The sequence below is a fragment of the Lactuca saligna genome, chromosome 5, assembly GCF_052625555.1.
Source record: "Lactuca saligna cultivar CGN05327 chromosome 5, ASM5262555v1, whole genome shotgun sequence".
Lineage (NCBI taxonomy): Eukaryota > Viridiplantae > Streptophyta > Magnoliopsida > Asterales > Asteraceae > Lactuca > Lactuca saligna.
The window spans coordinates 188,395,460-188,419,369 of NC_136421.1; the positions used below are offsets into that span (position 1 = coordinate 188,395,460).

Here is a 23,910-nt window from a genome sequence, read left to right on the forward strand (position 1 = left end):
CTATATACATTGCACTTTCATTTATTTGTGTATTATAGCATGTTACCTTCTCTTACTTCTATAATTTTCTATTATAATACATACTTGTTCTAACCAATAGTTTATTAATTCTTGATTTTAAGGGTTATTTTTTGACTAATGGCGCAACGAGGAGCCCGTGGTGGTGGTCGCAGTGGTAGTCACATTAGTGGTCGTGATGCTGGAGATAGAAATGCATCCCAATCATACAATGATGCAGAAAGTCAACCTTCTTCTTCAGTTAGAGGATCAAACATCTTAGAACAAGTTCCAAGTAACCCATCAAAAAGGAAGTTCATTGAAGTCGATTCTGAAAAGGAGTACTAAAGTTAATTTTACCATTGTTTATGAAAATGAATTTACTTGTTAATGATAATACTAATGCTAATTTTTTAATTTTTAATTTTTTGCAAGATTTACGGATCAGATTTCAGTGATCAGAGCCATCACATGTATACTGAAGACGATGTTTGACGGCCCATGGACCTCATGGAAGAAGGTTGACAAAGAACATCGTGATGCAATGTGGGAACACTTCAAGGTTTGTACTTATTATTTTTATGATTTATCAAAGTAAAAATTGGTATAAAGTGAAAAAGATAATTGTATGCGTGATGTACATGTAGGGTTTGTATGTTTGGCCCGAAGAGACTGATGTTCTTGCTCGCAAGGTATGGGAAGACTGTATGAAGAAACGATTTCCTGACGTAATGCGAAGAGCACGTGAAGCATCTTTAAAACTTGCCAAAGCTGCAAATGTGAATGCCTCACTAGAAGGTGATTTAAGTTTGCTAAAGGACTATCGCCTAAATTGGATAAAAAATGAGTATTGGGAAAAAATGATCAATGAAGTGTGGACCACATCCAAATGGAAACGTTTATCACAATCAGGGAAAAATAACAGAAATAAATTAGAAGATGGATATGTTTCCAAACATACCGGGGGTTCTATATCTATTCGTCAACATAAGAAAAGAATGGTAAGATGTTTGCATCTCACGTTAGTATCCACTGAGATTGTTGAGTTTTTGTTTTGTTTTTTAATGTATTACTAATGGATTTTGTAGCAAGCAATGCTTAAACGCCCTCCTACAGGAGTTGAACTTTATGCAAGGTTGCACACTAAACGGTCTACTCAAGAGTACATTACACCAAAGGCAGCTAAAGTTAAGGTATTTTCAATTCTTTTGTAGGAAACAAAACTTCCTACTACTCGGGTGAATGAATTTGTTAAATGTTTGATCCTCTGCCTAGTTGTAATTAAGTGTTTTGTAAGTAGTAATCAACTTTATGCAAGGTTTGAGTGTTATGAATTTAATGGGATGGAATGAACCATTCTATTCCTTAATTCATGTTACTATTTTTTAATTTTTTTTTTGCTATAATAGGAGGCTTATGAAAGTGCTATGGTGGCTAAGTTTGGTGATGATACTAGTTGCCACCCCCTCTTGGATAATGAAACATGGTGTGATGTTTCCGGAGGAGTCAAGAAAGGAAGAATATATGGATTCGGATCTGTGTCTGATCCAGCGAGCTTTTTGGAAGGAACATCTAGTACAATAACATCCCAAGAGGTTCGTTTAATTTTGTACTTTATAAAAATTTCCTATCATAGCATTGTACTTACAAAGTTTCCTATCATGGCATTGTACTTGCAAAGTTTCCTATCATGGCATTGTACTTACAAAGTTTTCTATCATGGTATTATACTTACAAAGTTTCCTATCATGGCATTGTACTTACAAAGTTTCCTATCATGGCATTATACTTACAAAGTTTCCTATCATGGTATTGTACTTTAGGTTGTCTATGAACGTGTACGAAACGAGATGCGTGGCGAAATGGATGCTAAAGCTGCAGAAATGGAAGCTAAACATCAACAAATGCGTGAGGAAATGGATGCCAAAGCTGCAGCAATAGATGCCAAACAACAACAAATTGATGCAAAATATGAAGCAATGGAGAAGATGTATGCAGCCTTGCAAAATATGATGGGAAATTGAAAAGTAGAGGTAATATGATGTTAACCATTAGTATTTGATGTTTTTGATTGACTTGTTAACCTTTTGTATTTGATGTTTTTGATTGTTTTGAATAATGTTTTATAGGAATGAAAACCGACGATGATTGGATGGACATGAAACGAAGATAGCAGCTAAAATGTTATTTTGAAGGTTAAACTTTTTTCTGTTTGTACCTCTTTTGCATACTTTGGATTTCTTGGTTCTAAAATGTTATTTTGAAGTTAAACCGTTGGGAGTTTGATGTTATGTGGATAGTTTCGTTTTTGGATGTTTCTTGAATGACACTTTGGTAAACTTTGATAGTTTTGGTATTGTAATGCTTGGTTGTATCATTATTTGATGTTCTTTAGTATAATAATTTGATGATTGTAGTATTGCTTTTCTTTTAGAATCATAATAAAAAAATAATATTACAAGTTCGTGGTGAGAAAATAAAAAGTATTTTAATGCATGAATTTTGCGAAGGATTAGCTACGGAAAAAAAAAATCATGTCTAAAGTGTGCGACGGAAAGGAAAAAAATTTAATGTATGAACTTTGCAAGGGATTAGTGATGAAAAAAATTCATGTCTAAAGTTTGCGATAGATAAGCAACGGAAAAAAAAATAGTATATGAATTTTGCAAGGGAATAGCTACGGAAAAAAAATATGTTCATGGAAATTTGCGACAGATTAGCGACGGAATGCATTGAGTGACATTTAGTGACATTTAGCGACAGATATTCTATCGCTACCTTTGTCGCAAGGAAAAACCCGATCCGTCGCTAAAACCCTAGCTGAGAAATTAGCCACCTTTTTATTACCTATGGAGTGAATCTGTGGCCGATCCATTGCAAACAGCATTTAGCGACGGAATAGCGACGGATTTTTCCGTCGCTAAAACCTATGTTTCTAGTAGTGTTGGAGCCCTCAAGGTATCTACGTTTCCCATCCAAAGAAAACATAAAACATTTTTCTTTCTCAAATCATGTGCTGTTGGTACTCAATTATTTGTTTATGTATGCGCTTTATGATCTCCATGTGTCTAGGGATTTAAAATGATAAAGTTATTCTTTTAATTTGTGTTAATTCCAAAATTTTACTCAAACCTAGAAGTTACTTATTCTTTGTATTTGGGTCTAATCGAATATTTCCGGATGGTAGTTGTCTTTAACAAGTTGTAGTTCAACTCTGCATTTTACTCGTTTCAGATCTTTAGCTTTATTGAAAATTGAATGGGTTTGGCTTTGTAGAAGTTGGAAAATGGACAAGAGATTTTTAATTTAAGGGTTGCTTGTCCAAGTGCTTGGGGATGTCTACGAGACATTGATTGTAGTTCTCAGTTATGGGTTTCAAGATATCAAAATTCACAACCAATATATATCTACTGGACAGGAAACATATTTCCCACTTATGGGCCTCAAGGTCCAAATCTACAGCCAACAACCGCATATGGGTCGGCCTCACCTTCGGCTAACTCTTATAGAATTAATCCAGTATTGAGGCAGAATAAAAATTTCTCATATTGGACAAGCAACCTTTAAACTACATAAGGGTTCCCTCAAACTTCAACAAATTTTTGTTTGTGTCCAATGTAAAAAAAACTGCATCGGGTTGTGTTCGTGTTCAAATTTTGACACGATATAAACATGTGCTTGTCGTGTTTATTGTGTTTTATATGATTAAGTATGAATTAAATAAACTAATTATTATTTTATGTTATCTTTGGTTCTTTGTTTTGCTTGTCATGTTATAATTAGGTAATTTTCATGTTAGTAAATAAAAATATGGCATCCTATTACATATAACTGTGTCGTGTCGTGCCACACACACACACACAAAAAAAAAAAAAAAAAAACAATACGATTGCCCGATTCAACACCTCTGGTTCCAAAGCCAGGGTGCGACGGTTCTGTGACGACGCTTTTGTTAGTAGATTTGTAGTAACTACGTTTCTAATCTCTAATAGAAGTAAATAATTGATTTCTTGGATTCTTTTGTTTCAGTAAGAAACACTACAAAAAAAAATGTCAATTAGTGATGAAAACAAAATGGTCATTAACAATGGAAGAAGTCGTCACTAAGTGCTTTAGTGACCAAACTTCTGGTGGTCACTTTTCGTCACTATAGGTCCGTCACAAAAGTTGATTAGTGACTAAAATATAAAATTTGTCACTAAATAGTGACTAAAATATTCTGGTCACTAATTCTGTGACAGCCCATGTCGTCACTAAATGTTGTCACTAATCAATGATGACCGTCACTATTTTATCTAATCAGTGACCAATAAAAGTCGTCACTGTTTTGTCAAATCAGTGACCATAAAAGTGGTCACTGATTTACCAAATCAGTGACCATAAAAAGTCGTTACTAATTTAGGTTGTTATTTATTACATTTAACCCATTTAAATAATTAGCATAGAAATATATAAATGACTAAAAGGTTAAAACACAAATAATCGCATATATATAAAATACATAAATCACTAAAAAGTAAATGACAAGCATAAACTATTCTCAAACTTAAAAAAAAATCCATAATATATAATACATAAATGACGAAAAGGTAAATATACATATGAATTGTATAAAAGTAGGATTATACAATGATATTTAAAGAAGATAAATTCAGCCTCTTCTTTACCATGAAAATATAAAAATATTATATCAATCTATAAACATATTTAGAAGTCAATCACCTTCTCATATTCAGATTCAAGAAACTTTGACTTCCTGTCCATCAGCATTGTTCCCTCCTGAAATTAATCAATCATTCAATCAATAATTCAACTTAAATTAAGAAATTCAAAGCATATTGATTGAGTCAAATAAATAGCAATATCGTTATCAAAGCGTATTATATACACCCCCATACCTTTCGTCCATTGAACAAAGTAGCTCATGGACTACTTTAGCCTCAATAAGATCTCCTTTAATTGCAAAGAGCTTAACCATGCATGAATAATTTGTGCAAACTTTAAATTATATATGTACTTTATTGAAAAAACAAGTATCACATTTCATAAATAAATCATGAACATACCTGAGTTGATTCAGTACTATCATGATGAAAATGACATATTTTCCCTAAAGCAGTAACTGCATTATCATATGCCATCACATTCCGAGGGTGGAGAGCATTAGGGTGTCTTATTGCCTCTGTAAATAAAAAAAAATAAAGTATAAAAGTTTGAGTAAATAAAATATAAAAAGTTCAAGTAAATATAAAATAAAACAAATGTTGTGTATTATATTATGTACCTCTAAATTATGGTTTTATAACATAACCATATTACTCTGCACACACTCCAAGTCCATATATAGTTGTCTAAAAAAATAAAAAAATAAAATTATAAGAACACACAACCTGAATCAGTAATTGATAACCGTGCTGACCTGGCAGACATCAGGATTCTCATCATTGCAAGCTTCTAGAAGGAAAGGAAGATATGTATTGTAATACATATTTACATATAAAAAAATTTAATTAAAAATGATAGATTAGTAGACATGATCAAGTACAAAAATGGATATTTTTATGATTTAGAACTGCTTCACGACACTGTTCAGCCACATCATCAAAGATGAAAATAACAATCCTTTTTTCTTCACCTGTTTTTTCCCTTGCCCTTATATTGATAAAAGAGGGAGTCATTATTATATATTAAAAAAATATAACTTGAATAAGTGAATAAAAAACTTCGGCAAAAAGAACTTACCCACATAAGTATCAAATATGAGGACATCTCATCAAACAAAGGCGAGAATGACGCTTTAAATGTTTTTATAAAAGTTCCCAAAATGATGAAGGTTGTAATAATAAGTTAAAGGTTCTCATAAGAAGTTACAAGTGAATGGAAGGCATTCTTCAACGAATAATTAATATCCAAAAAGCATATGTAATAAATAGATGCCAAAAAGCATGACCATTCATTAGTCATTATCAAGAGCCTTGTTAGTATCTCTTCAGCATCACTCACTAAAGTTCTTGAATCACAAAACACAACTCATGTAATGTAACCATAGGTTTTGAGTAAAAAGCATTCTAGGGTAAGGAATTGTTTGTTTTTGGCTTCATGGGGACAAAAAGAAAGAGACTCTTAATGGAGAAAAAGAGAAAGCAGTAATCTGAAATACATGTATTACCCCATGTGTGACTTAAGTTGTCCTAAAGCACAAGTTGTTGCCAATGGAATCACTATAATCTTTAATTTCTGCAATCCATTTGAATACATTCTCATACAACATTTTTGTAGTTGCAAAATCCAACGTTGTATATGACAAAGCATCATTCCCTATAGAGAAATTAATACTTTTTTTTTTATTAAAATGTTCTTGATAATAAATGAGACATGAGGTGTAGGAATTTACCAATTCCTATGTTATCTTTAACTCCAACTAAACAAGATTGGGCTGCATAAACAAAATGTTCCATTAAATTATCATACAAAGAAGAAGATGCAACTATAAGAAATTGTTTACTTGAGCACTGAGCACAGATGATAAGATTTGATGGATAAGTTAGTATGAACCTGCCATTACAGATTGCATTGTTGCCAATATCCAAAGAAAGATCATTGATTAGCTTCTTCAAGTTTCTTGTTCCAACCGCTAAGAATACATTTACCCAAAATCATTGGTTAGTTAAACCTCTTTTATCAAGTAAAACGAAGATTAGTAATATTTGAAAATAAGCAAATCACCTATTTTCATGATCAATCAGAAATGCTTACAACAATAACGAATAGAGATGGCAAAACCATATTTGAACAAAAACAAGTAAAGTCACCTGCAATCCACAAATTATAAAGAAATCAACCAAGAGGGAACACTACAAGAAAATCACTCTTTAGCGGTGATGCTATTACCGGCGACAGGGGCTTTTAGCGGCGACTCTAGAGAGTGTCGCCTGCTAAAACCCCTTGTCGCCGGTAATAGCATCGCCGCTAAAGAGTAATCACCCGAATCCGTGTCTTCCCCTTCCATTACATCTAGACCATTCGATCAATATCAAATCCAACGGTTAGGGTCCCTTATCCGAACTAACCTAATACCGGCGACATATGTGTCACCGCTAAAGGTTGAAATTGTCGCCGCTAATAGTTCACTAAAAATTGACGTGGTATCCTTCCCTCCAGATTGTCGCCGCTATTGATAAGAGTCGCCGATAATAACCTACTAGTTGCCGCTAAAGGCGTCGTTGGTAAAGCTTCACGCAGATAAAAAAAAAAAACGCACGCAGAAACTTCATTCTTCTTAATTGCTTTCTGTTTGCTGCCCTTTTCTCCTTCGCCCCTTATACCTTCTACCGAGTTCATCTTCAATTTTCTTCTTCCATCTTGATTTCTCCATACATTGTGCATATTAAGGGTATTAGGGATTAAGGTGTGATTTGGGACCAATTTCTAAGTCAAGTTCTTGAAGAAATTAAGGTAATTTGATTTGAAAATTTCTTTGATAATTTCCTTGTTAATTTGTATATTAACACTGAAAAAATGTTGATTAAATTTCTAAGTTTTGGTAATTTAATTTGTATGTTACCCTTGCAAATATTGTTGAAGTGATTTGTGACATTTTGGATGGCTCCCAGGTTTTGGATTTGTAGCTTCATCGGGTGAATAACAGTTTTTACATCTATTACCAGTTGATTTCTGCCACTACGGGTTCTAGTATTTCAATTTTTTTGTGAATTTGGTATTTGTATGTGAAAATTGTGTGTATATTTGATATTTGTATGTGAAAATTTTGTGTATATATGATATTTGATGTATGTGGTATATCAATATTTGGTAGAATATATATATATATATATATATATATATATATATATATATATATATATATATATATATATATATATATGATGTTATTATCTATATATATGTGAAATTATATGTATTTGTTATAAGTAGGATGTTATTGTGTGTATGTGAATGTATGTATGTTTGTTGTAAATGTGGTATATAATTGTGAAGTTTTTGTATTTGGTATAATTAAGATGTTATTATCTATATATGTGAAATTATGTGTATTTGGTTTAAGTAGGATGCTATTTTGTGTGTATGTGAATGTATTTGTATTTTGTGTATATGTGGTATATGTATGTAAAAATATGTGAATTTCATATTCTTATGTATTATGTAAATGTTATAAAATTGTTAGGGTACTATACACATATTCATGTTTGAATTGGATATTTTTTTGGGGGGGTTTGAACTTTGAATTCGATATTTTATTATGGCAAAGTGTTAAGAAGGTAGCGTACGATACATGTAATTATTTATTTAAAATATAATCTAATTTTTAAAGTTAAACAGAACTTTAAGAGAGTGGAAACGTTTCACAGAACTCATACCGATAATAATGGTCTATTTGTTACTGCTGAGGCGGAACAACAATATGTAAGTATTTAATTATAATTTTATCATATAATTAAATATTTATTTATACTTAATTGTTACTCACTTTTGGGAGTTACGGAATCGGTTACTTGAAGAGCTGTTAGAACAAACTCAAGGTGAAAGTCAGTTAACACCCACTCAAGAAAGAGTTGCGTTTGAAAAAGTATTAGGAGAGCGATGTGGCATATTAGAGGCATTGGTCGTAAACCTTCTGCTTTCCCACCGATTCCACAGCCTTCGCAACCACCACCACAACCATCACAACCATCACAGGTAAAACAATCTACTTTGGTTTTGTGGTGATTATTTGCTAAAAAGTTTCGTAATTATGTTATTGTCCCAAGTGCAAAAAATAACAACGTACTTTGGTTTTTTGTCTTAGTTTAGAATTAGCAATCTACTTTAGCATCGTAAAATGCATGTTGATTTGGTAATATTGGTTTTGTGGTGATTATTGGCTAAAAAGTTTGGTAATTAGGTTTTTGTCCCAAGTGCAAAAAATAACAACATACTTCGGGTTTTTTTTTTTTTTTTTTTTTTTTTTTTTTTTTTGTCTTAGTTTAAAAATAACAATGTATTTTGGTAGTTTTTGTTTACGTTTGATAATTTAACTTATAAGTTTATATATGTTGTTATTAAATATGTAGTTGGAAAATCTTCGTGCGATGCTCAACGACCCGACATGTAGGGATGAGCTTTACTCGTTTTTTCAATCCCAAAATAATCAAGAAAATGATGGGAATGAAGATGATGGTACGTAGGGATGAGTTTTATTTGCATACGTTGTCACCCTTTGCTACTTCATAGATTGTAAAACTTTGGTTGTTTTTTGTAATTACCGGTGACACTAATACAGGGCGACATTATTACTTTTAATATTTAATCGGATATTATCACTTTTGATATTCAATTAATTATAATCGGATGTTTGTTATGTAATTAGCGTCGACAATATTATTTTTGATATTTAATCGAATGTTGTTATATAATTACCGACGATATTATTACCGGCAACCAAAATATTTAATTAAAAAAATAAAAAAAAATTGTTATTACCGGTGACACTATTACCGGCGACACACATTAATACTGGTGACAGGCATCATTAGCGGCGACAATTTCATCAATAGCGACGAAACAGTAGCGGCGACTTATTACCGGTGACGCGTCGCCACTATTGCTATTACCGGCGACAACCCCACTTATTACCGGCGACTTTTTTCGCCGCTAATAATCGTTTTCCTTGTAGTGGAAGGTTTGAACTCTACAAATTGATTGCACCAAAAACAAGTAAAGTACCTATAGCCATCCAAAATCATTCATGATCAGTAAATCATGTTGCAAATTTTGCATCTTCAATCCAAATTGATAGTTTAGAGTAGTTTTAGGATCTTCAATATAAGAAACAAAAGCACATGATTACATTGTCCAATTAACTAGTCCATATATTGCCAAAAGCTCGTTAGGTTCAAGGGGAAACCCTAATAACATTATCTCATGTAATGAAAAAATATCAAGATGTTATAGAGTTGGAAGAGATAATCTTCTTTAGAACGTTTTGCTTTATATCATCCAGAACAACCAAATAAAAAAACCTTGATAAGATTTATAATTTAAGAGATATGTGTTGATAATGAACGGAATTTGGATTTCCCATGTGACGGTTGAAAGAGAGGTATGGAGACAACCTCATAGCATGGCTCGAATTCAACAGTTTGGTAGAATGGATGAATAAACAAAAATGCAGCTGATTGTAAACTATGTGCTAATTTAATGATAGGAAATCAAGTTTTTTTGTTTGTTGAGAAATTCATGTTACTAGTTGTGTTGATTTTAGCTACTATTAGTATTTGCTAGAATGGAATTGGGGAGCCGATTGATTAGAAATCTGATGAAGAACATAAATTAGGGTTTGATGAAATAGGATCAAACTGAGAAAAATTGAAAAGAAAGAAGATGATGAAATAGAACTAATTGATTAAACGATAACACAATCTAAAAGATTGCCCAGGGAATCTCCCTCTCTCTAAGCCGAAAGCTTGTGAGCCAATACAAAGTATTACACTATCAAATTTCTCGACATCCCCTACTATGATCTTTCTCTCCATTTATTATAATCCTAGCCCAACATAGATGAATTTCCTAATTTACCCCTTATAGTATTTAACCATCTAATTCCTATCAAAATTGAACAAATGATTAGCAGGAAAGTGATGTATGTAACATGAGAGTAATAGATGTAGCTACATCGATGGTTAGAGTGGAGAAAAGATTACCTATTTGACTTCAAGTGGAGAATAGAGGTGCTTTGATGGGAGGGTATGGAGCGACGATGGACCGATGGCGATAGGCAGTCACTGATGGACCGACGACGATAGGTAGACGATGATGGACCGGCGACGCTGGATGTTAGTATGTCGATTTAGGGTAAACTATGATGATTGATCTGTTGACGAGAAGCGAGATGCCCTTCCACTGAGTTTGAACGTTACGATGAAAAAATGATCTCAACTTTTTCCGGGTAGTATAGTAAATATGTTTGGTAAAAGGGTTTAGGTTAGTCGATTGTTTGGTACTCGTTGACAGTCAAATGGTTACCAGACTCCATGAACATGAAATGCTTATAAGCCCTTATTGCATGTGTCCTTTAAAGCAATCATGTGCACCAACGTACATATCCCATAAGTTCAGACACACAAATTCCATATTTATGAGCTGTCAAGAATATTTCCTTTACATATCTAAAGTTGCTAAATCCTACCGAAGTTATATCTTGTTATGCAACAAGTACAACTAGGTAATGCACATTTATTTGGAAGTGCATAAGACGTTTCTTGCCTGATGCTTGTTGCAATTTACCACCCCATTGTATTTTTGTGTTTGCATAACGTACAACACCCAAATCATATATTGTTTAATTCTTAATTGAAAATTGTGACTACTATTTTGTGGTCACTATAATTGTTTTCATTTTATAATTCACTATTTTTTGTCACTAAGCCTCTAACATAATGACCATTATTTTTATTCACTAATAGTTGTTACGATATGAAAAAAAAACATTTTAATTCTTTTCACGTTTTAGTGACCGATTTAGTGACCACCACATGGAATTGGTCATTAAATTTGTAGGATTACCAAAATTCAATGATGACTTAATGCCTGGTGACTAAATGATGCTGTTAGTGATAAAATTTTAGATCGTCACTAAACAATTGGTCACTAATAAGGACTTTTCTTGTAGTGAAAAAAGTAAAAAAATTTTGTATGTATTTTCATGATTGATGATTGACTGCTGAATTTGCTTCTTTATTTTGGGTGATGAGAAGAAGCCTTTGGTTGTAATTTTTGTATGATGCTGAAGTTGATTCTGACTGTAATTTGCTTCTTGATTCTTGAAGAGGAAAAGAAGATTGATGCTGTCTAAAGGCTGTTAGGAATTTGAAAAAAAAAAGGAGAAAACTATTGAAGAGTAGAAAGTTTGAGAAGCAAAACCAAGACTCTGATACCATAAAGGAATTGAAGACGAGGAAGATGAACAATATTCAGTATTAAACATATTTCATGATTTTTTTATGTGTTAAATTGGTTGATACATTGTATTTTTAACTAAAGTAGAGATAACCCTATTCTACTTCTTATACCTATCTATTGGCATATAAATGCGATCAAAATACTCGACGCATCCTAAACAAACCAAAACTCTAATTTGGCAGATTAGCTAACATCTTTATTAAGTAGAATGTTGTAATACACTATATATATATATATATATATATATATATATATATATATATATATATATATATATATATATATATATATATATATATATATATATATATATATATATATACACACACACGCAAAGAACTTTCCTCATTAAGAATACGACATTGGCCAGCCATTGAAGTCTTTTCAGGTAAGAACATAGAAAACATGATGTACTTTCACCATTTTATTTACTGTTTTCTTGAGCATGCGTACTTGTTTTTGGAACATTCAAATCCTGTTGCAGTTGTTTAATTAATCTTATATCTTAATGCAGATATTGATTCAATTCTCTAAGGCAGAGCGCTCGAAACATTGAAAGGTACCCCCACGAGGTCTACAAATGGTAGTGTACAAGAGAAACCTCAGAGAATACAAGTTTGGATGGATTGAGATTCACCACCTCTTGAATACAAGAGTTGCTTACACAAAGCAGTGGTAAGAACAAAACTCCTAGATTTTACGTGGTCTACTTTTCTTAATTTCACTCATAAGCATTACACAACATATCTTTGATAGGGTATAATCGCTATAAATGATGTTCAATAGTGGCTTATGCAGAGAGCTATGTGGGCGGACTTGGGCATTAGTTGTAAGTTTGTTGGGTATTGTTCTAGAAACTCAGATGCACAATTGTGATGACTAGTCAACTTTTGTATTAGATTTTTCTGCATGTTTTTTTTTTTTTTTTTTTTTTAAATTGGATTTTAAATGTTTTGTTTTAAATCTGCACTATTTACAGCCTGATTAACCACGAAATTTGTCAAAAATTGTTTGAAAATCTATCACTATCACTAAATGACTATGTTCGTTAGAATGTTGTCTCAAACATGTTGGTAGGAAATCTTTGGGAAAAATAAAAAAATAAATGTCAAGAAAATTGTCCAAATGCCTTTTTTATTATAACTAACTCAAACATAACCTTAATTAGGCAAACTTGACACCACATAGAAAGCATTTAACATTTACATAGAACAACAACAAAAAAACTTACATAAGTTCCCATCGGACCATGAACTTTTAGACGAGTTGCTCGATCTACTCCACTTTAACTCCACTTTATTTTGTGTTCAAGGCCTTGTTCAAGACATGAAACGAAATCTGAAAATTTGATCAAGCATTGTAATTTTCCTCTAAGTTTCACAGTTTCTTGCTGATGCAATAACCCACAAGATTGAAGAAAGCAAGTCTCCATCTGTTCTTAAGCACCAGAATTGCGACAATTCCCATAAACCCGGTTGTGAAACCACCTGTTGCACCATAAATCCATATGTTCTCATCGCCATCATCGGCTTCATCTTCCTCAGAACTTCTTCCAATTTCTGAGACATCATCATGGCTGCACTTGATCGGCAACGGACTACCACAAAGCTCATTATTACCAGCATATATGGATGGATCAATGAGTGTCTGGAGCTGACTTCCTGTTGGAATTCTTCCTGATAAGTTATTGTGTGACAAATTCAGATGGCTAAGAAACGTCAATGCCGACAGACTTTGTGGGATCATCCCTGAAAGATGGTTTATGGAAAGATCAAGAGACATTAACGATTTCATATCACCAATTCTTTCCGGAATATGACCAGTGAGTTGATTTTTTGACAGGTTAAGACCAAGCAATCCGGTAAGAAGTACCAACTCCTTGGGTATTTCCCCCACCAGTTTATTGCACGAAAGGTCCATGTTGACAACGTAACTCAATGTCGTTGTATACTCTAGCACAACTCCTTGCATTACTTGGGTTAAACTCAGTTCGTATGAGCGTGAAAAAGAAATACTGATGTGGCCTCCTGTGATCATTCCACTTAAGTTCTTGAAACAGCGAGGGATGGTTCCTGTTAATTTGTTTTCTCCAAGATCCATGATTTGGAGGGTGGATCTTTCACACAACTCTACAGGAATTGGACCTGTGAAGCTGTTTTTATGTAGCCTGAGGACAACAAGCTCCTTCATATTTTCACCAATCCATTTTGGTACACTTCCAGAGAATCTGTTTTCACCCAAATCCAACAAAGCTAAACTTGTGCAATTTGCTAGAGTTTTTGGAAGTTCACCTTGGAAACTATTGTTGTTTAGAGATAACCATTGTAGCGATGACCCAAGATTCCCGAGAGAGCTTGGAATGACACCCGAGAGCTGGTTAGAACTTAATATCAGAACCTGCAGGTTTGGAAGAAGTCCGAAGCACTTTGGAAGAGTCCCAGAAAGCATATTTCTAGAAAGATCAAGAACCATTATATATGACATCATATTACACAATAAATCTGGAATTGATCCATTGAAGAGGTTGTTCTTAAGAAGCAATATATCTAACACTATAGAACAGTTTGGGCTGTGGCTGGATACAAGGTTTGTCAATGGACCGTTGAGAAAGTTATTGGAGAGAGCCAGGAACGAGAGAGGAAGCTCGACAAGCCAATCGCCAAGCCAATCTGGAAGAGGTCCAGAAATACTAGTATTGGAAAGGTCTAGATATTCAAGACATGTTTGTGCTCGAATCCATTCTGGAAATTCTGATTCAATTTTGCAAGATCCAAGTCGAAGGCTTGATATTTGGAAAGGAGGCTTCCAATTGGGCGAAATCTTGAACCTCAACCTGTAGTTTGAGGTTGCATCAAAGAATTCTAACATTGATGTGTTTGTGAAGTGGGCTTCAGTGACTATACCTGATAAAGAATTGTTCGATATATCTAGATATTCAAGTTTGGAAAGTCGTCCAATGGTAGGAAGAGGCCCTTGTAAATGGTTATTTGATATATCAAGATGCCTGAGTTCTGAGAGGTTTCCAAGCGATAATGGAAGTGCAGACAACCAATTGTAGTAGAGATACACAAATTCTATATTGGATAGCTGTCCTAGTGAGAATGGTATGGTCCCGTTCAACAGGTTCCAAGATAAATGTAGTTCTTGTAACAACAGCAGGTTTCCAATTGATGTAGGAATCGAACCTGTTAATTTGTTCCAAGGTAGATATAATTCCCGCAAACTTGTTAAATTTCCTAAAGATTCCGGGATGGTTCCTGTTAACTCGTTCCATCCAAGATTCAACTTTCTCAAGGACGTAAGCCTTCCTAGTGATGTCGGGATTTTTCCACCAAACTTGTTGTAATGTAGATCCAGTGTCTCCAGATCAAATTGGACACATTCGGATCCATTTGTTGATGGCCCAGTCAATTCCCCTTCTATAAAATTAAATGAAAGATCCAAGTGTTTTAACTGACAAAGTCTCCAGAGCCCAGAATCTTGGATACTCCGAAAATGGTGGTTTCTGACAGACAGGATTTCTAGATTTGACAGTTCTCCCGGAAGGAATGTAATCGTCCCATTTAAAAGGTTTACAGATAAATCTAGTTTTTGTAACCGCAGCAGGTTTCTGATAGAAATCGGAATCGAACCTGTTAAATGGTTATCATCCAGACGTAATTCCCGCAAACTTGTTAAAGTTCCTACAACTTCAGGGATGTTTCCTGTTAACTCGTTCCCTCCAAGATTCAACTCTCTCAAGGCTTTAAGTCTACCCAGTGAGGATGGGACTTCACCAAGTAACATGTTGTCATTTAAATTCAGTGTCTCCAGAGAAAATTGAGCGCATTCGGATACATTGGTTGATGGCCCCGTGAACCTCCCTCCCATAGAATTGTACGAAAGATCCAACCGCTTCAACCCACAGATCCCAGTATCTTGAACGTTGTTCATGAACGGGATTGAAGAATTCAGTTGGTTGAATGAAAGATCAAGAACTTGTAAAGAGCTCAAGTTTCGTAAAAACAGAGGGAACTGGCCTTGGAGGAAATTGGAATGAAGATCAAGTGTTTGAATGGTAGAGCGCGTAAGATTCAATTCAAGATGCATGCGATGGAAATGAGAATTAGAAAGATTGCACCCGGACAAGCTCAACTCTCGTAAAGAAGAAATCATACACAACAGCACTTTGTGTAAGTTTGGAGCATTAACAACGCTCAGCCCACTCAGATCAAGAGATTTGAGTGATAAAAGACTCGAGAACCATGAGAATTCATCAACAACTAGTTCCATATTACTCAGATCAAGTACCCGCAAATTCGATAGATTTCCAATAGAGTGAGGAACGATGCCAGAAAAGCCCATGGAAGAAAGATTCAGATACCTGAGTTTTGTCAGCGATCCGATGAACTCAGGAATGGGGCTGCCACCAAAATAATTCCCACTGAAATCAATGTAACTCAGATGACTCAACTCGGCCAAAGACGAATTCAACTCATTTCCCTCTAACTTCTCATCAGAAGAATCGGTTCCGAGGTCAAGCCTTGTAACATATCCTGTTGCATTATTGCAGTCAACGCCTTGCCAGTTGCAACAGTTGTTTCCATTCCAAGATGATAGTCGACCAGAAGGGTCCGACAGGTTGTGTTTGAATCGAAGAAGAGCTGCCCTCTCGTGTTCGAAGCATCCAGAAGTGAGGTTTGTGGTTGCAAAAGTGAAGAGGAGAAAGAGCCCACCCATCCATAGTTTACTCATGATTACTGTTTCTTCATGAAGACACCAATGATGAGGTCAAGATTTATAGATATATGCCATTTCCATGCACAGAACACGTAATATTCAAATTCTGCTTTTGCCTAAAGCATCCACTAACCCTTATCTTGAAAAAAGTACACTTTACACATCATGGATCTATTACATGTTACCACGTAAAGAAACATCTTTTCTAAAATATCTTTACACAGACGCACAAAAACAGTAGCGGTCCAGCAGATCCGAATATATTCAAGCATGTTGTAATGTAACCATCGGGTCATAATTATTAATTAATTCATAGAGCTTAACAATAAAAGTCTGGCTCACTAATAGTTATTTGCAAATTGTGGGCCAGTGGGGTTGTTTTCCTCGAGATATTAGTGTTATAAGTGTCACTAGTACACAAGTGAGTTAATAAGACGCACCAATATTATTAATTGGTGCGGGTAACGAACTGCACCATCAAATACCACATCAAAAATATCATTATTTGTTGGTTAGGTTCCCCACCACACTAGAAAATGGTGAAAATGGTGCAAACTGCACTTTGAAAAATTCGTAGTGTTATAAGTGTCACTAGTAAGTGGTGATGCCAACCGTAACCGGTGTCAAAATCCTTGGGTACAGAATCCAATTAAACTACAGTCGGTACATCATATGCCGAATTGGTTGAAGAAAGGAACTCTCATTGGCGAAGCAAAATCATTCGATCATCTTGGACATATCCAATCCTTGCTGAAGATGTGAAATGATGAAGACTTTGAAATCAAGTACATGGGTGGTCTAAAGGTTGTGCATCATTTTCCCATATCAGTCGAAGCTGATGCCTTTCTTAAACACAAGAACAAATGGGTGTATTGCTTTAACTGGATGAGATAAAGGTATATGGACGAACGAAACACTAATAGAGTAGCTTGGATCAGGATCAATGGACTACCAATAAATCTATGGAGTGAAGACAATTTCAGTCAAATATTAAAAAATTTTGGTCGCATTATCTCGAACTTCAATGATATTTCTTCTAGGGTGGACTACTCTTATATTAAAATTGGTATACTCACTGAGTACCATTTAAAGATCAATGATGCTGTTAAGATTTCAGCATATGGTAAAACCTTCGATGTGGCTATTGTCGAATTTGAGGATCAGTACTGGTACTCGTTCGAGTTCGATCCTCCGAATCATTCAGAACACAAAAGTGTGCGTCAGGTGAACGAGAAAAACAAAAAGATTCTAATACGTCTTCTTCGATGGTGTCGTCCCCGCCTCCATCTCCTCCGTCGCCGCCGTCGGCTCGGGAAAACGTGGACTCAACGACTAACAACTTGGAGGTAGTAGTCGAATTGTTGCCTAGGGAATCGTCGTCGATAGAATCAAGGAAACGACGACAATATATTGAGCACAATTTTGATATATGTGTTGATCCAATCCTTGAATCTGGTGTGCTAAATGTTTGGCCAGTGTCAATGCCAATTGGGCCATTAAAATCCCTAGCCAGGAAGGCTGTTTTGGGCCCTTCTCATTCTCAGTTAGGATTAGACCTTTGGACTTCAATAATAGATCCTTCGAAAAAAACCAAGCCTATTTCTGCTCTATCCCCCCGTTGTTTGGTGGTGAAACAATTTTAGGTGCCACTCCTCTTCCAGACCTCAATCATAGCTTAGGTAGACATCATATGCTAGGACAAACTCATGAAATCACAAAAGAGTCTACAGCTACCAAAGAGAAGATCCAAACAGTCGCCATAAGGTATGAATTAGGGTTTGATGTTGAGGTAGATAGCCTAGTTCTTGCTGAAATTATGGGTGAATCATGTGAGCATGCTGGTGTCTAATGAATTGCTTGACACTAAACATCAGAGGTATTGGTTAGCACTATAAAGTAAGTTGGGTAAGACATCTTAAAAATCAACATAGTTTATCGTTTATCTGCATCCAAGAGACCCAATTGGTTAACTTGGAGGATGTTAATGTGGAAGGATGTCGGGGTAATGGTAACTTCGACTTCGATGGTGTTGGATCTCATGGTAGATCTGGTGGGTTGGTAAGTATTTGGGATAATTCTCTATTCCATTGCTTTGAAACCATAAAATCCCATTATTTTCTTATTACAATTGGGAACTGGAGAGGATTGAGAGACAAAATAGAAAAAGCAAATATATATGGTCCACAGTTGGTCGTAGACAAAGAGAAACTGTGGAGTGACCTTGTTCAAATCAAGCATGATAAACAAGGCATATGGATCTTCATGGGAGACTTTAACATCTTCAGAAGACCAGAGGAAAGAGTTTACTCTCAATTTTGAGCTAAATCTACCTTTAAGTTCAATAGATTATATTCGAAACTCGTCTTACGGATCATAGAATGGATGGGAACAAATTCACTTACTTTTGTAGTGGTGAACTCAATCTTAGCAAGTTAGACCGTATACTTTTATGTTCAAACTTCACTGATGCTTTCCCCTCCTCAATAGTCACTGCTCTACCTAGAGAAAATTCAGATCATTGTCCGGTTTTGTTGACTACTGAAGTGGTGGAATTTGGTCCTCCTCCGTTCAAACTATTCAACTCTTGGTTTCAGAAAGATGGTTTTAATGAGACAATCACACAAGCATGGTTGGAATTTAGAGGTTACGGTACTCCTGACTCCTATTTGGCGGTTAAGTTAAAACATCTGAAAAATGAGATTAAGGCATGGAGGAGACTGGATTACCCTAAGGAACTATCTGATCTTAAAAAGTTTAAAGATCGTTTACAAGAGCTAGACTAAAGTGTTGAATCTAGAGTTCTTAGTGATGATGAAATCTCGGAGAGTAGAAACCTATTCCAAAAAAATCTGAGACGGAAAAAAATAATGCCCAGGACTTGAAGCAAAAATCTAGAATAAAATCGATTGTGGATCGGGATGAAAGTTCTAAATTCTTTCACACCTTTGTCGATAATAAAAAAAAGGAAAAACATAATAAATGGGCTGCTAATAAATGGTGAGTGGAAAATAGAACCAAATGCGATAAACTGCGCGAGGTCTTCCTATTCTTCGAAAACAAGTTTTCTGAACGATGGTATCTAAGACCTAAACCAACGAATGAAAACCTCAAATCCATATCATCCACTAACGTTAGTTTGTTAGATGTAACGCCCGTGTTTCTGGGCTTGCCATTTTTAGCAATGTAATACTCTAGGTTAACCTTTCTAACTAAATTTGAAATAATAAAAATGTATTATTTGTGAACTATGTGAATTATGTGTTTATTTTCTTGATTTTTATAATTTAACGAATTAAGAATAAAATAAGCATCAAAATTAAAGTGCGAGATACGCCCGATATCTTTGCATAAAGTTGTAGTGGTTGAAACAAGGATTCCGGAGATATAAGGAATGCCAAAATCCGAGTTATAACGAAGAAGTTATGACCTGTCGAAGTTTCAAGACAGAACCGGCACGACGCCGAGTGACGTAAAATATGAATTTGAGATAGAGCGATATTTAGCCTTAGCGATCTAAACGAAAGTCGTAGATTTCATTAAACCGAGAGCGTGCATAAAAGGAACGCCCAAATCTGACTTCGTATGAGGAAGTTATGATTTTCTGAAGTTTCGACGTGGCAGTATGCAGCCCGAATACTCGATTTGAGATCGAGCGGTTTTTAGCCGAAACAATCTAAATGAGAGTCGAAGATCGTGTTGTTAGTGGCGAAACAATGAAAAGTTAGGCGAGAACGGACGTCAGACGAAGAAGTTATGAATTTAAAATGAAGTTTTTCTGTCCCGGCCTTCTAAAAATAAATAATAAAAATAAAAGTAAAAAATTAGCCGACGGAGTCTAAATGAAATTTGTAGAGTATAGTCTGACCTTCGCGTGGATATAAAGAACGTCGAAAACGGAGCTCGTATGCGAAACTTACGCAATTTAGAAGTTTGACAAGTCAATTACGCCCCGCGTAATTTGAGTACGCCCCGCGTACTCAGTCGGTTGCAACTTGTCTGACCGATACTCGAGTGCCACCAGTCGACGCACGCAGTGACGTCAAAGTACGCCCCGCGTAACCCGAGTACGCCCCGCGTAATTTGAGTACGCCTCGCGTAATCCCAGACCCAACAGCCTATAAATAGAACTCGAATTCAGCCATTTTCTCTTGTTCAAACTCTTCCCTCTCTCTAAGTTTTGCCTCGTTTTGCATGCTGTTTATACCCCAAAGCCCCGGTAATATTCCCGAGCCCCGAAGTAAGATCCGAAGCCCCGAGGATCCCGAAGAGCGTTATTCCCGAGCCGAAACGCTGCCCGCGAGGAGCCCGGTTTTGTGAAGATCTTCCAGATCTACGGAGAAACACCTCTTCTGCAAGCCGTAGTGCTGCCCGATCATCTTTTGATCAAGTGAGTGTGTAGTTATTTTCATTCCAACGCAATATTATGAAGTATTTCCTATCAAACACGTGTTATGTGTATATATTTGGTTGTTATACGAGTGAGTGTATATTCACTCTCTTCTATCTTATAGATCTGATGTATTCTTTATAAAATACGTGTTATGTGTGTATGCCTCATCTGTTATGTGGAATATGTATTGCTTAAAGCATGTTATACAGGTTTTTAAACTATGTATAAAAATGTATATTTTTATCTACTAATATGTTAGGGTTGAACATGGGTAGATAATTGGTGTGTAATAAACATATGAGAGGCCTCGGTGTTATTGGTGTTATTCTAGTCATTCAGCAGAGTATGGATGACGACCACGAACTATTCTAGACTGTCCTGTGGAACACTAGCAGGCTCATTACCTGTAGGTGTTGTGAACGACGTGTTCACCGGTGTACTCTATCCCCCACATGGTTGCCTTTAGGACACTTATTGTTGAGGAAGCCCCTCTGCAGTGATGTCCGTCCCGATGAAAAATCCTGAAATAGGTTCCTTATAATAGACGTTATTTTTAGGAACGTAAGGTGAGGATAACGGGAATGGGTAATCGGGTTTATTGTTGATTGTTGAAATTAAATATAATTATTGTGGGTTGAAAACTCTATATGCTCACCAGGCTCCCAAGCCTGACCCACTCAGTTGATTTATTTTACAGGAAGTGGCGCAAGAGCTTAAGATGGGCGAACATCAAGTTGTTTTGTTTACACGTCTGTATATGTATATATTTGTTGAATGACTTGTAATGCTATCGTTTATGCTTTATGATCTGTATCGGAACATGACATCCCGACTTTTGATTATGAAATGAAATCATATTTCTTTATGAAATGTTTTGATATATATCTATTTTATCATGTTTTGTTTTTGGGAACAAATTCCGCATCTCTTTTAAAATTAAAAGGATTTACTCTGAAAATTATTTTAAAAAGCATAAATGAAATCGGTCTTTTCTGGCCGAGATTTTGGGGATGTCACAGTTGGTATCAGAGCATTAGTTTAAGCGAACTAGGAATTTGTAGGATTTCTAGACTTAAACTTAGGATGCTAAGTGGAAATTGCGAGGTGTGTGTCTGTTGGATTTTAGAACAAGCACTAGTTTATTTTAGGAAAGTTGCCTAAAATGCTTTTATGTGCTAAATGTTATATGTTGCCATATATGATATTATTTGTTCGGATCTACGGTTTATTGCCAACCGGATCTGAAGGTTTATGTGTTTAGGATTCTAAGCGTATATGTACGATATTAGAACTAGCATGTAATCGTTTGGAGTAATAAGGTGAAATTATTCGGTGTATAGATCAAAATGGTGAGAACAAGAAGCGGAGTTGGAAATGATAATGAAAACAGGAATCAACCGCCTGTAATCGAGCAAGTACCTGTCGTAGCTGCTGCACCTGAGCCGATAACAATGGCTGGTGTACAAATGATGATTCAAATGATGTTGGATCGTCAGATGGAAGAAACAAGACGCCTGCTTAGGCAGAATCGTGAAGAACCGTCAATTCAAGCGGAAGAGCCCGAGGAGAATGGAGGGCAGTCTGAAGGAGAAAACTTTAGTGGGATCATTGGTCAAGACGAACAACCAGTGGTTAGACGCAATAACCAGTATGGAGGAAATGATGGTCGTGGGTGCAAGTATAAGGATTTCATGGCATCCAAACCACCATGCCTATCCGGAAGCCCGACGCCGGTGCAAGTTATGAACTGGGTCTCCGAAATGGAGACTATGTTTGAAAGTTGCGAATGCAGCAACAGGCAGAAGACCGCTCTTGCGATCCCTCTGCTAAAATCTGGTGTGTTGAGTTGGTGGAAGCTGTTAGCTGACTCTATGCCCAAGGGAGAAGCAAGCAAAATGTCTTGGGAAGACTTTGTGGAACAACTAAAGCTACAATACTGCTCCGAGCAGGACCTTCTGGAAATCAGTAATGAGTTTCAGAATTTGAAGAAAGGGAAATTGAGCGTTACTGAATACGCTACAAGTTTCACGGAAAAGATGAAGTTTATCCCATATTTGGTGCCTACAGAACTCTCTAAGGTCAACAAGTTTGCCCTTGGACTACCAGTGGACTATGGTCCAATGGTTAAGCAAGCAACCACATTGAAAGCTGCCATCTGGGCTGCTAGAAATGTTGAGACCCAGATCAGGGAAAAAGGTCTGGAAAGGTCAGAGGTTGGTGAGAAAAGGAAAATCGATGGATTTTCAGGGTCCAGCAAGAAAAATAAATTCTCGAAGTCTAGTTCGAGAGGAAGTGGAGGAAAGGTAGAGGCGAAATGGTGCGACAAGTGCAAGAAGAAGCATCATGGGAAGTGTGGCGGGGAAACCACATGCTACAAATATGGAAAGCCAGGGCATTATGCCAACGAATGCACCTTCACCAAGAATGTTTGTTATGGTTGCGGTGAGGAGGGGCACATCTCAAGGGATTGTCCAAAGAAGAAGGAGGCAGCAAGACCCAACATTCCGCCAAAGCCAAAGGCGAGAGCATTCCAGATGACACTGGAAGCTGCTAAAGATGAAGCTGATGTCGCTTCAGGTACCTTTCTCGTTAACAATTTGCCTGCCCAAATTTTATTTGATTCTGGAGCCAACTACTCCTTTATATCGCATGAATTTGGTAGAAAACTAGCTTTGCCTGTTGATAGACTAGATAATGCTTTATTAATCGAAGTTGCTAGTGGCAAGTTTGTACCTATTAGCCATCGTATGAAAAACATCTTAATCGACTTGAATGGGAATAAGTTCCACGAGGAATTATTGCCTATCGAACTTAATGGTTTCGACATCGTTTTGGGAATGGATTGG

General features: G+C 35.8%; 3 protein-coding genes across 3 annotated transcripts; 2 read left to right on the forward strand and 1 right to left on the reverse strand.

Annotated features, from left to right (window-relative positions):
- The first annotated feature begins 122 nt into the window (after window positions 1-122).
- Window positions 123-2,025, forward strand: LOC145046051 (uncharacterized). Its single transcript, XM_078994339.1, has 6 exons — window positions 123-338; window positions 433-559; window positions 645-998; window positions 1,086-1,190; window positions 1,407-1,592; window positions 1,821-2,025. The coding sequence occupies exons 1-6, from the start codon at window positions 139-141 to the stop codon at window positions 2,019-2,021; spliced, it is 1,173 nt and encodes a 390-aa protein (XP_078850465.1). The 5' UTR covers window positions 123-138; the 3' UTR covers window positions 2,022-2,025.
- Window positions 2,026-13,072: 11,047 nt separating this feature from the next.
- Window positions 13,073-16,744, reverse strand: LOC144998015 (uncharacterized). Its single transcript, XM_078957857.1, has one exon. It carries the CDS (start codon window positions 16,687-16,689, stop codon window positions 13,333-13,335), a length of 3,357 nt encoding a protein of 1,118 aa, XP_078813983.1. The 5' UTR covers window positions 16,690-16,744; the 3' UTR covers window positions 13,073-13,332.
- A 2,308-nt stretch (window positions 16,745-19,052) lies between these two features.
- Window positions 19,053-19,457, forward strand: LOC145046052 (uncharacterized). Its single transcript, XM_078994340.1, has one exon. It carries the CDS (start codon window positions 19,053-19,055, stop codon window positions 19,455-19,457), a length of 405 nt encoding a protein of 134 aa, XP_078850466.1.
- Window positions 19,458-23,910: the final 4,453 nt, after the last annotated feature.

Coding starts and splice junctions, on each gene's coding strand:
- LOC145046052 (XM_078994340.1), top strand. CDS start 19,053: ATGGATGGGAACAAATTCACTTACTTTTGTAGTGGTGAACTCAATCTT.
- LOC145046051 (XM_078994339.1), top strand. CDS start 139: ATGGCGCAACGAGGAGCCCGTGGTGGTGGTCGCAGTGGTAGTCACATT. Junction 339..432: donor GAAGTCGATTCTGAAAAGGA/GTACTAAAGTTA, acceptor ATTTTTTGCAAG/ATTTACGGATCAGATTTCAG. Junction 560..644: donor CAATGTGGGAACACTTCAAG/GTTTGTACTTAT, acceptor ATGTACATGTAG/GGTTTGTATGTTTGGCCCGA.
- LOC144998015 (XM_078957857.1), bottom strand. CDS start 16,689: ATGAGTAAACTATGGATGGGTGGGCTCTTTCTCCTCTTCACTTTTGCA.